This window comes from Lepidochelys kempii, chromosome 11, assembly GCF_965140265.1.
Source record: "Lepidochelys kempii isolate rLepKem1 chromosome 11, rLepKem1.hap2, whole genome shotgun sequence".
Classification (NCBI taxonomy): Eukaryota; Metazoa; Chordata; order Testudines; family Cheloniidae; genus Lepidochelys; species Lepidochelys kempii.
In genome coordinates this window covers 34141061-34157453 of record NC_133266.1, presented here as the reverse complement: position 1 = coordinate 34157453, position 16393 = coordinate 34141061, and the positions used below count along the sequence as shown (strand labels likewise).

The following is a 16393-nucleotide window of genomic DNA, read 5'->3' as shown; positions in this document are numbered from 1 at the left end:
TCCTTTTTCGTCTCCATTAAGGACCCATCTCCACAATGATGTCATACAGTAAGCAGAGTCAATATGTGAAATTGCTTGTAAAAATTGTCAAATGTAAAGTAAAGAATAGCAAATATGATTTTTTTTAAGTTGAATAAGGAAACTGTCAGCAATGATGCACTCTCATAATGCTTACTAGAGCTGAACAGTATATATAAGGCTGAGCCACAGAGGCAGCTAGGCAGATCTCCGGATCCTGAAGGTTTCCCAAAGTTCCAGAAGAGTAGCTGCTCTTTCTCCAATTGCTGTGCATCACTTCAAAGTATAAGAAGGTAAGATTCATGCTAGCTACCAATAAGATTTGTTCAATGGGTTGAGTGCAATTGTTCTGTCCAAGGTTTGTAAAGCAAATACAGGATCTCTCAAAATGGTGCTTTTTAAGCTTTTCTTTTATTATTATTATTTATTATTATGTATCATCTTTTTATATTTGGCATGAATAAGTAGTGTATATAGTTAAACTTTAATCAGTTTTAGTTTATTCAATAGAAGGCAATTAATTTAAGAGAGAATGATCCAAAGATCAAAATCAACTTCTAAGACTGACAGAAATGATAGAAAGGAGGATGATTAAACATGGACTCATGGAAGAAATGCATTATAGTAAGAATTTAAATGTTAAACACTTATGCATAAATATTGATTTTTGTTGTTTGTCTTACACTCACATTTTCAAATACCATTTACTAGACATGTGTCCTTCACAGATACTGAACCATTTTTACTTTAAACATCGTCATTCCTTGTAGAAACATCCTAAAAGTCCGATAGAAATTAATAGGGATGAAAGTAGTAGGGGACTAGATATATTAAATAGGTTTCTATAAAAATTACTTGAAAATATCTCAAGGTAGATTTGCCACTCCATTACAACAGTTTTACACTGGTCTAACTCCATTGAAAGTATGTGGTTTTCATTCATTTTATATATATTACACCATAAAATGCCATATGGGAAAGTTATAGATGTTATGTATATCATTTAATAGAAAATTTTAACCTTCCTGTTGGTTATTTTGAACCAGCCTACAGAGTTGAACCTACAGAATTTAATACAGAATTATATCCCAGTTGTGGAATACTGTAGGATGGTGCAAAAAACTTCTAGAAAGGTATCGATTACATTCTACGTAACTTTTCCATAAATGCATTTTACAGTGTAGTGTGTATAAATTAGTAGTAAATTACATGTACATTAAAGAGATAGTAGATTCATAATTAATAACCTGTACTATCTGCAACAGTCTCATATCTCCAGAAATCTATTCTTATTCACATTTTAATTTTCAAATAAAAATATTTCTCCTTATTCAGCCATTATGTAACTCGACTGATTGTTGGAATTAATTGGGCTTTTAGCAGGATTCTTTGTGCAAACTTTGTTGCAATATATCCAAGTACAGCTTCCACACAGTACACTAAAGAAATCTGTAGTAAAATATGTTCAGAAGACTAGTGAAAGTCCAGGTTATCAAGAAAAAATATTCCTCTGTAATTCCAAATGCAAAGTAAATGCTATATGAGTCAATAACTTTTTTCAGCCTTAAACATTTTGATCAAGATTTGATAAATACATATTATTGACAGTCTCTCTGGTGGCTAGGATCCTGGTTAAGAACATCCATTCAGCTGATTTGTTAATTTTTATGTGTCTCACTGTAACAACTTCAGTTTAGCTAATATATTTTGAAACTGAAGGAAAGGAAGGATTTGAAATGTACTTTCTAATTTCTAATTGGAGAGGAATTAGAAATGAATTCATTAGCCAACTTAAAAAAACAGATAATTTTCTACTTAAAATTTATTTCAGTGTGACTGGAACTTTGACACTTGAGACCACAAGCTTTTGTAGCTGTTTCTACAAAAAATCTAAACCTCTCAAACAGGTTCAAGAGCCAGGTTCCACTTGCTATGGAAATAGTCTTATCTGGCTTTCAAGAAATAATTATAGGTAATAAATCTGTACAAATGTTCTTTTGTTAACAATTCCTCTTTCTCTATAGGGCACACTTTTGTGTTTTCTAGAATGAAGCAGTAATAGTATAAGAACACATTTCTAGTTACTACTTTTGTCTTTGACTTATATAAAATAAATAACTATTACTGACCGTGATTACCAATGCTAAATATTGAAGAATAAATGTACAAAAATGCATCTCAAATTTTAAGATAAAACGTTTGACAAATATGTAATGAAAGTGCAGCAGTTTTCAAAATAGCTGGCTGGCTAAAAGGCAGGTTCCTCTAACTTAAAGGTTTCAGAGTAGCAGCCGTGTTAGTCTGTATTCGCAAAAAGAAAAGGAGTACTTGTGGCACCTTAGAGACTAACCAATTTATTTGAGCTCACGAAAGCTTATGCTCAAATAAATTGGTTAGTCTCTAAGGTGCCACAAGTCCTCCTTTTCTTCTAACTTAAAGATTTTCAAATCTTGCAAATACTTTGTAATCTTTGCTATTTTACTAATCTCACCAAATGCTACTTGCTGATACAGTCTAAGATCTTGATTCTGGGAAACATACTTATTTAGAAAGAACTCAAGCACATACTTAAATTTAAATATATGCCAAAATCATATCAAAGTAAATGGGAGCACTCTCATATATAACATGAAGCAGTTTGCGTAAGTCTTACAGGATTGGAGGTTAAGGATCTGTCCCCAAAACCCAATGAAATCAATGGGAGTCTTTCCACAGATTTCAGTAGACTTTGAATCATGCTCTTTATATTTCTAAATTATTTACTGAAGATCAACTTTTTCATATTGATGATATTCAACATAAACAGCATTTAATAACCAAACTATTTCATGCCAAATCCAGCCAGTTCTAGAAACTTTTGACTGAGGAATAAGTGTGAATAGACGCCAGGATTTCTCCTATAGTCTTTAAACACGTGAAATGTGAAACTGATGTATTCTTTAGGATCAACATTGGATGTCAGTGTTGTACCACTGAAGTACAACTCCAAGTGGACAGAGAGTTAAATATTGTGGCTGGATTTTAATAGTTTTAGGACCAATATGCCACTTCTAGATACAATATGCATGGTATGTTGAAATGGAGTAATTAAACCTTATGCTTTGGGGCATAAACTAATCACTAAGGAGGTCAAAAAGGAATTCCTCTCTATGTTTACCGATGCTTGATCAGCCAGCTGCAACTGTGAAGGCACTTACTTGCCTTTGGCGTATTTGGTATTGACCACTGCTAGAGATAGGATAATGGATTTCATGGCTTAAAGATCTGATCCAATATGGGAAACCTTATATTCTTCAATTCATTTTTCTAGCTCTGACTAAAATGCCACTTAACTATATTGCCTTATATTGCAACCCAGCAGTATTGTATTGCTATTGGCCAGCAACATGCCATTGAAAATAGGGCCTTACCTAAGGGTGTACTCTGCCTGAGCAGAGCTGGAATGTCTGGCAGCAGTTAATACCAGGGGACAGATCCTCAGATGGTGTAAATTGTCATAGTTCCCTGAAAGTCAATTGAGTTGTGACAATTTGCACCAGCCGCGGATCTGCCCCTAGATATTTAGAAATCCAGTTTCATAATTGTTTGGTTTCTATATCCTGCACTGAGTGTTCTGTACATACTTCTGAATGCAGATCTTCTATGTACTTCCTCTCTGGCATCATTGCTCTGCACCTAAGTTATATGTATTTAGCTCTGGGGAAGAAAACCTCAATATAATGGTCTGAATACTAATTTACAATAAACAATGAACCTTAGTCAATGCTTTCTGGTAAGTGCTTGCTATCCATCAATCGCCTAGTACTTGGCTTATTATATTTTCCACTCAGATTTTTGCCAAATTATTGGGTATTTGGTGTCCATTGAGTCTTCTACTCTGTTATGTTTAATGTCCAGTTGTGTGTGTGATCTTATAATTCATGGAAGATACAAGTTGTCATGCTCAATTATGTCTGAAAACCTGCTCTGAAATGTGTCATAGCATAAACCTGACACAACAAGGCTTCTGATCCGTTCTTACCTCAGCCCATGGTCCCAAAGTAATGCAGTATAGAATGGATCCATTTCTGCTCTGACTGACACTCTGTCTGGCTCACTGAATTCAAATAAACAGGGGATTTTATGGGGGGTATAAATCAGTGCAGAATTTAGCTTTAGATGCGTACAAGGATCCCTTATTCTGACACCTGGACCAATGAGGAGGACTACAAGTGAGGTGGAAGGTTAAATTTAGGTTTTTTTATTGGCCTCCAGGGATTTAGTTAGCCACTTACATTTTATTTCAACTGGCTCAATTATCCTATCTCCCTTTGTTTTTCAGATTGTAGTATAAACTTCTCTGGAACATTTTCATGGATGGGAGAGTGGCTCTTTCAGGCATACAACAGAGTATCAGTTCAAATGCATGATGAAACATTTCCAGTGACATTCAATTTCTGTGAACTTATTACAATTTCAGTTGCTTTACAGTGAATTAACATTGTCATCCATGCTTATTTTAAAGCATGAATTGATGAAGATTAGCTACTTTTTGAGCTAAATATCTTGGCTTGTTTAATTTATTTTTAATAGCCAAAAGCATGAGTCCAAAATGTATATTAATTAATTTTATTAAACAATCATTTCATAAAGTTAAGAACTGACCCAAAGCAAGTACCTTAAAATCTACTTGCTGCTTTATAATAATTTTGCTTCAATTTCATAGATGCTTTCATTACAAATCACTTTAGTCTATGAGCCAGTGCAGGCAAATATCTACTGCTACTCGCTGATGTGCTAACTTGTGTAAGTGGTCTGATTGAATTCAACAGGGCTACTTGCAGTAATAGGGGCTATGCTCAGCAGTAAGTATTTGCAGTATTGGGTAGAGTTGGTCAAAATTATTTTGGTCAAATATTTTGATCTATTAAAAATGCAGTATCAAGGCAGTCAAAACTATGAATTTGAGTAGAATTTGGAGAATAGTTTTAGACGAATAAAAAATGAAAAAGAAATTTAGAAAAAGTCAAAATGTTTGACAGTTTCAAAATGAAATATTTTGACTTTTCATTCCAAAATGACATTTCATTCTAAATTTAGCGAGGTTTGTTTAAAATAATTAAGGTTAAAAAACACCCAAAAATGTAACAAAATAAAATGAAAAACTGAACAAAATGGCAAAAAAGAAAAGGAGGACTTGTGGCACCTTAAAGACTAACCAATTTATTTGAGCATAAGCTTTCGTGAGCTACAGCCCACTTCATCGGATGCAGCTCCTTTTCTTTTTGTGGCTACAGACTAACACGGCTGCTACTCTGAAACCTGAACAAAATGAACATTCAACCTTAATAATGTTTTTCCAGTTCTGCCAGCAAACCAAAAAAATCAATTATTTGTTCATCTCCAATATTGGGTCCATAAGCTAAATCAAACTAATAGTAGTACATTCAATAATGATAATGTTTAGCATTTACATACTAAGGAACAGATGGTAATCACCTTATTCATGCTGGTGATTGCTCACTGAAATATATAATTAAGACAATGAAACTACGTGTATGAGAAAGTGTTCATCAGTCTGAATAAGGGATTCACAATGTAGTGCTGAACCACCAAAACATATATATATGTACTGTATGCCACACTGTGATACTCTTACTCACAGTGAATAATCTTACTCATGAGACCACACAGGGAGTAGGATAGAGATCCCAATCTAGTCCTTTATTATTAATTTTATACAGTCAATGGAACTACCCACAGCAATATGCATTACACCTAGCAGCGTATCAGGATCAGCCCTTTATGGTTGTAGCAAGGTGTAAATCTAATGATGGACTAAAATGGAAAACCTAAGACTGTACTAGGTATAGCATTGTATCAAAAGCACCATAAACACAACAGAATTTCATATACCTTCTGTATCACAAATTTCTAACCATAAATATATTTATTTTTTGTAAAAGTCACACTCTGGATTGAAATTTGCCTATTTTACCCAAGGAGCCCAATCCTACAGGTGTTCATTGCTTTAAATGATAAAAACAAAAGCATACAAAACACAAGAATTTAGAAGTGAGGGGATGAAGAAAAAATGCTCAGTTAGAGCAAGAAGAGTGGCTGGATGTGACACTGCACTCTGTGATGGGATTCTGCTTTTATTTCTTTAGTCAATAAATTCAGAAAATTAAAAACCACCTGGTGTTATAGTATGAAAATTGCAACACATTGAAACTATGTAGGATTATCATTCTCCTCTCATATACATGGAGTTTCATTCCATTCTATATTAGTGGGTTTCCCTGTCTATATATTGACTCCAAAGTATGTAAAGAGGACTATATTTATTCCCCCCCTGATCTGTGTTCTGACAGGCAATGAAAATGAAAAACATTTATTTTGTGGCTGGATTGCTTTTAATGATCATTCAAGGCAGCTGGCAAAATCCTCTTCAAGACACAGAAGAGAAATCCAGGTAAATACTAAAAATCAAACATCTCAGAATAATCCAAATATACTCCCCTGTACTTTTCCTGCAACTTGATGCAAAATCTTTGATTTGAGGAAAAGTTTCTTATAATATTACAGTGTATTTAATTCATCTGTGTATCGGAGAAGGATATCTATATTGCAAAATGCAGCACACCAGTTTGGTGTTTCTAACAGTACCTTTTTATTGTTGTCCTAATAGACTCTTAGTTATGCAGTTACCAGGCTGCTGTACTGATTGACTCTGTCAGCCAGCTAACAATCATATCTGTAGCAAGTAATTTTTGTTTCTTTTTTTTCTTTTTTGTTCTTATTCTGTTGGAATATAGAATTTTTTTAAAAAAAGAAGTCAGTGCAGGTATAGCACCTGTAGAAAGTGCTATCATCAATGCTGATTAATCTATTACATACTATTCATAGATCATTCAAAGCTTCCCAGACTGAACCATTAGATGAATCTAGACAGCTGAATGAAGTAAAACGTCATTCACAAGGCACATTCACCAGTGATTACAGCAAGTACTTGGACACTAGACGAGCTCAGGATTTTGTGCAATGGTTAATGAGCACTAAAAGAAGCGGGTAAGCATATTGGAAAAATCATTATAAATCTCCATGCACAAATATAGCCATAATTTAGTGCCTGTCAGGAATCAGTTCACTGTTCAGCTTCCCCTCACAGAACATGATCTATTTTCCTTTTTAATGGATAGCATATAAATCAGAGAAGAGGACCTTAAGGATAATTGAAACATAGCATTGATATATTGTTAGCAAAAAAATGAGCCAACCATGGAAGATCATTGTTATATACTAGTTCAATCTTTTTTGAAATAGCAGAAGTGATTGGTTGAAAATAGTCATCAGTCTTTTGGCTGGTATCAGTGTGGTATCTGATTTGTCATCTGTAAGGAAACTCTTGCAGGAAGATGGACTCAGTGACCTAATAGATCTTTTCCATATTTCTCTACTCTGATCCTATGGTCTCCTTATAGAACACTTATCAAGGATTAAGCTTTGTCGGCCACTAGATACCTCAATTGTGCCACAGAAATACTGGCAATGCATGCCTTTTTGGAAGATATGTTTTGGTCAAATACAAGTTTCTGGGCTCAGCCTAGAAGTAACTGGATGAAATTCTATGGCCGATGATATACAAGGGGGATCAGATGTTCCCTTCTGGCTTTAGTTAGTGCTGCTAACATTTTAACTTCCTCTGCTAAGGTGGTCCTTAAAAACAGAAGTACAAATGCTCCCCGGGTTACACAATCATTCCGTTCTGGAACGCCTTGCGTAACTCGAATTTTCCGTAAGTCGGAAACGTATTCCCCCCCACCCCACCCCCCCGCAACCATTATGCAAAAAAACAAAACAAAACAAAAAACCTCCTATTTTTAGCTTATGGAACTTTTTCCATAAGTGTGAATTTGCATAAATCGGGTCTTGCGTAATCCGGGAAGCGTTTGTATGGAACTAACAGTTTCAAGAGCCTGTATTCAATTACATTCACAGCCCCCCAAAGCACTCACCTGGGTAGTTTAGCATTCACAGATTTTTACAGTGACATTCAAATAATATTCAATAGCATTTTATGAGCTAATGCATATTATGCATACAATACAATGTACTAATATGATATCAGTGATATAATGACTCTGGGCCTTTGCTACAGACAACCGGCACTGGAGGAGAGAGAGAATGAAAAATTCCTGGACCAGCTGTCAAGGTACTTTAAAATGCTGGATGTTACTCAGAAGGAATTGAAACAACTGAGATTTCTGTTGGGCAGGAAACACAGCCAACAATATAGAGAATTCCTTACACCTTCATGATTATAATGCAGGAATTAGATACTCCAGCCATAGAAGAAGGCATTCTGGGTCTAATTTTTACAGTTAGGGAGGAAATGATTGAGACTTTCATTATGATAGGGAAGCTTGGAACCACTGGCTGTGAGCTAGGTGAATTCAGGAATGGCTTCGAGAATGTAGCAGTATGAGAGTATTAGATTTCAGGAAAGGAAATTTTAGGGAATAAAGAAATCTAATGATTAAGGTACAGAGGAAAAAAGTACTAAAATCCCACAAGTGTGAGTGAAGGCAGGGGAATCCTAAGAAATATGGAGTTGGGGGATCAATACTGGACACAAGACCAATGAAAGAGGAATGATATATGATGAGGCAGCCAGAGATTTTAACGGAGTAGCACAGGGATCAGTGTTAGGTCCATTTTTATGTAACTTGTTCATTGTAGAAGGGGGAATAGATGGCATGTAATTGAAAAATGCAGATGGTACTAATTGGGAGGAATGTCAAACTGCCAAGCAGATGGAAAAATAATGCAAAGGGCCCTAGAGAAATTTGAAACATAGGCAGAAAATAACAAATGCTAAAAATAAATGCAAACTAATACATCTGGAAAAAAATGCTCCAAAACTTGTCTACTCTGCCAGAAGGCAGGGAATGGATGATCCAAGCAGTTATAGTGAGCAAGAAATTAGATGTAATTTTGCAATGCAATCTGGCTTCAGAAAAGACCAGTATGATCAATTTTGGTCTGAATATGCAAAGGCAGTGTGTCAAGGGAGAGGGAGGAAACAGTCCATTTCTACACACCCTAGATATGAGCACACCTGAAAGAGTTCTGGAAACCACACGACGAAATGGATGTTGAAAAAGTGGAGGTTCTTCAGAGAAGAGTAGCCAAAAATGCTCAGTGGCTGGAGGAAATGAACGCAAAAGGAGTTAAATCTGTACAGTTTGGCTAAGAGACAAAAGGGGGATATGATGGAATTATTTAGGGTGATACCAGGGGGTGTAACTAAGACCTAGGGTGAAAATATGAAGGCTAATTTGGGGAGAAACTTCCTGCTAATGAGAAATGTTGGTCTGGCAGGAACTAGAAGCCAACAGAAGCAAGCAAAGGACACAAATAGATAAAGTGATAACATAGTCCTGATCATAAGAGAACTGCCTTTCTTTCAGCAATGGACTCTCGAGGCGTCATGCTGAATTTGAGAGGCATGCTGAGGGCACCTACACCAGTGACATCACCTCTTATTTGGAAGGTCAAGCTGCCAAAGAGTTCATTGCTTGGTTAGTGAATGGACGAGGAAGAAGAGAGTAAGAATCCCTCCGTTCCTATCATGAAATGTTGTTTGGCTTTTCTGGTTAGAAATCAAGCCTAATGGAACCATAATGTATTTTTGTTTTATTCTTGCTGTATTTCATATTTTTCTTTGTATCTTAAGATACATTGTGGGTGTGAGATGATCATTTTAAATGATTCAGTCCTGCTACAGATTAAAATTAAGATGTTGACGAGTTTAATGTGCTGTTACACTGTAAAAGGTCAAGTTAGATTCAAGGTCAACATGTCTAAATCTGAACCAGTCTTTCCTCTAGAATTCCCCCCTCCCGTGCCCCCCCCCGTTTCCCTTTCTAAGATCTCTTTCCTGCAGTAAGTTCAAGATTCATCTCCCTGTCCTCAAAGTGCCCTTCCATAGCTCTGCCCCGCCTACATTTCTGACCTCTTTGCTCTGACATCTTCTCTTGTTCCATATACCTATCCCAAGCTGCACTCTTTCCTGCTTATGCACTCCTCTCATTCCTGACTTTATACCTTCTTTCATTATAATCTTACACTTAGAACAGCCTCCCATTTAATCATTTCCAAGCATCCTCTGTCTCTTCCTATTTCAAATCCCCACCTGCTCTTCATGGCTTAGCAACTACAATGTTCTCCTCTGTTATCCGTTCTGTACTTATTTGGGCCTTTAGACTGTAAGCTCTTCAGGGCAGGGATTTCATTTCACCCTCTGTTCTTTGAAAAAATACATTTTACCACTGTAAAGCACCATGTATGTCTCTGGCACTATATACAAAATAATAATAATATTAATAATAATAAAATATCTCTAAGACAAGATTGTGTGTTGGAGTCTAGGAAGAGCCAACAGATAAAGTAATTCTGAAAGGACTGACTATCCTAGATAGAGTTAAAGAGTGAGATCAGCTATTGAAAAGAGAATGGTGGCAAGTTATGCTACTGACATTCTGATTTCCAGTAGTCTTGTTGTCATAGGTAATGAATAGCATTCAGGGCAGCAGAAAGGTATCCGTGTATCTGTAGATAATGGAGGTAAAAATTAGGGGCCAAATTCCCAGGTCTGGTCAAGCTGTGTTCAGCCCAGATTCCTAGGTGGGAAAGTGGGGTAAGTGTAAATCACCTTTCCGAAAACTTGATCCTTGGCCTTATTCCAGATCAAACTAGCCTCTGGGGTCCCATAGAACAACCTAATGGCCCTCCTAAATTATGCAAGTTAGAGGGCTCCCCTAGGGGACTATTCTGCCTGCCAGAGATCACCAGAGCACAGTGTGTTCCAGCTCCAACCCACTTGACCCCTGTCAATTAAAGAACCCCTTTTGCCTGGTGAAAGGGAGCAAATGGGGTAAAGGTGTTTGTCAGGGAAATCTCTGGCTGTCCTGTTAGAATAGATCTCCGGGGCACAAAGAGGAGCCAGGATCTGGCCTCATACATAAGTGCTGGAATTAGGGGTGCTGGGGGTGCTGCCTCATCCCCTAGCTTGAAGTAGTTTCCATTATGTACAGGGTTTAAACAGTTAAATCCCACTATAAAAATTGTACAGTTAAATGGCTCTCAGCATCCCACTATAAAAATTGTTCCAGCACCACTGGCCCCATATGTCTGTATACAGCACACAAACACACACAATTTAGGAAAATACTATAATTGGCAGCTGTTAATTCACCAAGCTATCACTCCCAATTGATTTTGCTAAAAGGGTAAATATTCATGCACTAAATACCTTAGGAATTATAAATCTAGGACTTCATAAATCCAATAAAACTATTAATCAGCTGCCTGAAACAGTTGGCTACAATGTAATAAAACTTCATTCTTAAACAGTGAAGCTTATTATGTTTACAGTGAATTTGATTATGTTTTAATCTCAGCTGTGAGTAACATTGGTTTAGGAAATTGCAGTTTGATGTATTAGGTCTGGTGTTTCTGGCATTTTATTTTTTTTTTATTATTATAATTGAGGAATTAAGACTCACTTAAAAAATCTTTGAGAAAAGTGCCCTAAATGGGAAAGGACGACATCCAAACCATCTTCTCTCACTGAGAAGTAGTCCAATTGTTCCTTTAACATAGAACAATCTCATACTGAGCTAGCCTTGCGTCCCTTGAAATCAGTGGGAGCTTTGAGTGTGTAAAGACTGCAGAATGAGGCCCTTGAAGAGGTTTGTTTATTGTGGTCTGCACAGCTGTTATTTGACCGTTTCTCCCCTTTAAAGTTTCTCAGAAGAAGCTAATGCAGCTGAAGAACTGGACAGAAGACATGCAGATGGCACTTTTACCAGTGATATCAACAAAATCCTCGATGACATGGCTGCCAAAGAGTTCTTAAAATGGCTGCTTAACACAAAAGTTACCCAGAGGTGACTGAATTTTGATCATCTTAAATCTTAGTATATTTAAATTTTTAATATACTTGCAGCACACTGAGGAAAGACAGATCATTTCCCCCTTAACTGTCACTATTTATTTATACCCGTACATATATTAAAAATGTTGGACTACAACCGTGCCATATACTGTAAGCAAAACCATTCCAAGTATAGTCTATGTTTTGTATCAAGAGTCAAATCCTGTTCCTATTTAAGTTAATGGGAGTTTTGCCACGGATCTGACTTTGACAAGCATTTGGCCCAAAATAAATTATTGATAAAAGAAACTGACATGTACAGAGCAATTATAACCACCGAAATACTATTAAAACGTATCGGAGATTTTTTTAAAAAAAATAATACAGTCTAAAAGAGTGGTCTGAGCACAGAATGTGGGAGCCAGGAACTTCTGAGCTCTAATCCCTCCTATGACACGAAAAACCTCTGTGGCTAAGGTGGGTAATTTAAGCCCCTTGCCTCAGTTTTCCTGTTCGTAAAATGGAAAAATAGAATTTTCTAACCCAATTCTCGGGGCGTTTTATGAATTATGTGTTGATGTTTGTAAAGCACTTTAAAGACAGAACTGCTCAAATTGAGACATGTGTAAGGTGTTTGATTTCCAAAGATGCTGAGTGCCTTCCCTATGAAAATTAGGCCTCTTTCATGCATCTCACACAAAAATGGAAACATCCAAAATCACTAGTCACTTTTGAGAATGTAGGCTAACAAATACTAATTCTTATTATTAAAGCTTGAAAATAATTATTAAAATATAAATTTTATTGGCATTTTCTTTTTTTCCCCTTTTTTTTTTGCATTTAGCAAATTTAGCATCTAGTACAACATGAAAAAAGTTGTTTAACAACATCCACTAAAAATCTTTTTAAGAGCTTTACTTATAGAAATAATTGTGATTTCAATCTATAATTAGAGGGAGTTGTTAAAGGGTTTGTGGAACTAATATCAGTTAAATCTAAACCAGGAAAAATGTCTTCCACACACGTTTGATTTTCTGAATACTGTAACTGGTCCTAATTATGTCCTTTTGTTTTTTCAGGGACCTTTTGGGGAAATACCAGTAAAAGTACAAAATAAATATGGGACAAGTCAAGATCTTCTTCACTACATCAGCTGCTGGTCACCAGGGAATTCTGAAATTTGTGTTCTATAAATTATATTTATAAGCCATATTGCTTTGCATGCCAAGAAATGAATTTTACTATAGTGTAGTGTTGCCAAAAGATTATATAGGAAAAAGATGTTATCAAAAGGACACACAAAGTAACAGCTTTAAGAATACAAAAATGCCTCGTCTTCATATTTTCCATTTATTTAGGGCCAAAATATCTCTACTTACAGTTAGCAATGAAATTATTTTTCTATGAAGTCGAATTGTACATAGGATTGATTCCAAACACCAAATATCTGCATTATTAGAATGGGGCTGGCAGTCACAGATGTCTGAGAAGTGAACTTCCCTCTTGAAACCTTTGTTATAAAAAGGCTAAGCTTTCAGGATATTAAATGATAGCCTTAAATAAATTTTTTTCAAGCTTCTTTTTTGTTGTCTTTTTGTGTGTGTGTGTGTGTGTCCCCCTTGCGTCTTTGAAGAAACACAAGCTTGTTTATATCTAAGGAATTAAAGTGTCACAGAGCTTCAAAGTGATTCATTTGTAATGCTGTGCATAAATTTAGCATTTGTTTCCTGACATTTTCATGGTACAGTATTTCCTCTTGTGAATGGCTTTCATGAAATGGTTTTGATGATTTCTAAAACTGAGGATGTGTGAATTTCGAGTAGACTTTTGCTGAAAAAAGAAATTATGAACGCAAAAGCTGAGTTTAAAGGGTATAGGGTGGAGTTGTTTTAAAATGTTCTTTATCACAAATTGTTGTATTTTAACAAAATGTGCAAGAGCAGCCATCTTTTCAAATTTTGGAGTGCTATGTGTTGCTTATACCATGCACTGTTCTGTAATACCATGAACGCAAAGTGCTGGGTCAGCTAGTTCGAATATGGTCAGCCAATCTTCTATGCCCATCACCATCTTGCTCAAAGAACATTTTGTGGCACTCTGAATTCTTGAAGCAAATGTGCAACTGACAAGCAGAGCTGGGCACACCTCGAGTGAAAATGCCTGAGTCTTGTGGCAGTATTGAGAAAAACATGAACAGGAAAATAAAAGGGGAAAAAACACAATAGTTGCATCTATGTACTCATATACATGTCATCAGTGGTTTGTGCACTGGTCCTCATACCAATAGTGATGTAAACTGTCTTACACTCAGTCAAGATAAGTTGTTAGGCAGCCTTCCTTGATGTAACTCTGGAATAGCCTTTGTGGTGATGCTGTCCTGGAACTGCCATTGCCATCAGCTCCCAAAACCTCTCTCTCCACTTATTAGAACCGCAATAATTCAAGCGTTTGCATTTTAGCTTCTGTGGCTTACGAGAAAGTACTTGGAGGTGAGGGATGGGCTGGCGGGGTGGGAGAGGGATTGTCTAATGGTACTTACTGCCTCGTATAAAATACGGAGTTGACTGGGTCAAGAATTTGACTACACTCTGGGCCCTTTGCTACAGGCAATTGAAATTATTCTGCTCTTCTTATTTGTTTGTTTTACAGACACACCCAGGGACCCCAGTCAGGAATAAGGCTCCACTGTGTTGAACACACACAGAGTGGGACAGGCCTTGCCCCAAGGATCTTAAAGTTTAATTTAAAAAAAAAGAAGCAATAAGTGGTGTAACAAAACAATCTATGGGATGGGGCGGGGGAGAATGAGAGGAACAGTTATAGGAATATATCTTAAATAGCTTGTCTATGTGCACAATTAGCAAGTTTCAAGTCAATTTTTAAAGACATAAATAAACAATGAATATTAATGTTATCCATAATTTGTGCTGTCCACTTGCCTAGCCATAACCAACAAGCAATTTATTATAGGCATCATACCAGATGTGGGTCTTCAGTATGGATTTGAAAGAGGACAGTGCGGTGGCTTTGTGGGTTACCTCAGGGAGGGCATTCTATGAGTAAGGGGCAATATGGAAGAAGGAGTAAAGGCACTTGTTGGAGAGGTGGACAACTGAGCAATGGAAGCTGTCATAGTTGATGGACTGGAGGAAATATTAGAGAAACAAGGTGGGTGAGGTAATATCTTTTATAGGACCAACTGCTGTTGGTGAGAGAGAAAAACTTTTAAGCCAGACAGAGCTCTTATAAAAGATATTACCTTACCCATCTTGTCTCTTTAATGGCAAGACATGGCTACAATTACACTGCATACAACAATAAAAGAGATACTGTAAGACAAAAGAGCAGATAAGTAGGAAGTGACTAATTTGTGAAGGTCCTTAATAATACGGACAAGAAGCTTGTATTTGATGCTTTAGATAAGTGTGGTAGGGAGTGCGAGAGAGACTCAGAATGCGTGTGCGCAGGGGGAGGGATTGACTATATGGGGCTTAGGGGAGGTCTGAGGGCTCAGCTAGAAGCTGCAAAAAGTGCACTACAACTTTCTCTTCACTTCCAAATTTGTGGGCTGGTGGGAGGTAAGCGTTAGCACATTCCTCACATATTTGATCAAATCTTTGTCATAATCGAAACACTTTCCAAACAAAACTATTTGGGGGATTCTTGGTTGCACCATATTTTGCACAAAATCAATAGTAATCATAAAGGTAGGCAACATGGGACTTCTTTATTTGGAATTCCTGAAATTGAACAGTACAGGATGGAGTAAAGTAGATCCATTTTGGTTTTGGCCAGGATGAAGTAAGGCAAATAATCAATACTTCTTTTTGCATGGATTGGTAGGGCAATAGTGGGAGCCAGCTGGCTTCACAGGTGTCTGTACTTTGTAGTTTTCCGAATGTTAACAGTTTCACGGCCAATATTCCTTAATGTGCATCACATGTACTTTATTAAAACCCTTTTCTATGGTGCTCATCAGAGAAACATTGTCACTCCCATTTTACAGATGATGTGTACTGAGGAACAGCATGATGTATAAGTGGCTTGCTCAGAGTCACACAGCTAGTCTATGAAGGAGCTGAAAACTCAGACCAGATTTCCTGAGTCCCAGTCTGGAGCTTTAACTAACAGAGCATCCTGCTTCTTCGATGAAGGGGCAGGTGGAAGTGGGAGTCAGTGTCTAGAAGTTCTGTATTTTTTGCACAGTATTAATAGGAAGAATATACATTTTATAATCCTAACTCTTCCCTATAGTTAGGCCAAGAATACATAATTTGGGGAAAAGTTAGAGCAAGGAGGGGGAAATGAATACTTATTCTATCATTTCACGTGCTTCTTGCCAAATTTTTGAAATCACAGGACTAGTCATTTGGGGTGAAAGCAGCTGCTGAGTGTTTCTTGTACATGGCAAGTGTAATTTTGTGAATGATATCCTATGTTTGAGGAAAAATAATG

At 36.7% G+C, this 16393-nt stretch overlaps 1 protein-coding gene across 1 annotated transcript; it reads left to right on the top strand.

The window, feature by feature from the left end:
• The first annotated feature begins 230 nt into the window (after positions 1-230).
• On the top strand, positions 231-13517 carry GCG (glucagon). Its single transcript, XM_073305631.1, has 7 exons — positions 231-311; positions 6372-6472; positions 6907-7068; positions 8159-8212; positions 9471-9608; positions 11808-11951; positions 13018-13517. Exons 2-7 carry the CDS (start codon positions 6375-6377, stop codon positions 13040-13042), a joined length of 621 nt encoding a protein of 206 aa, XP_073161732.1. The 5' UTR covers positions 231-311; positions 6372-6374; the 3' UTR covers positions 13043-13517.
• Positions 13518-16393: the final 2876 nt, after the last annotated feature.

Excerpts from the sequence above, each read along its gene's own strand:
- GCG (XM_073305631.1), top strand. The coding sequence starts at position 6,375 with ATGAAAATGAAAAACATTTATTTTGTGGCTGGATTGCTTTTAATGATC. Across the intron at positions 7,069-8,158 it reads ATGAGCACTAAAAGAAGCGG|ACAACCGGCACTGGAGGAGA; the intron begins GTAAGCATATTG and ends CCTTTGCTACAG. Across the intron at positions 9,609-11,807 it reads AATGGACGAGGAAGAAGAGA|TTTCTCAGAAGAAGCTAATG; the intron begins GTAAGAATCCCT and ends TCCCCTTTAAAG.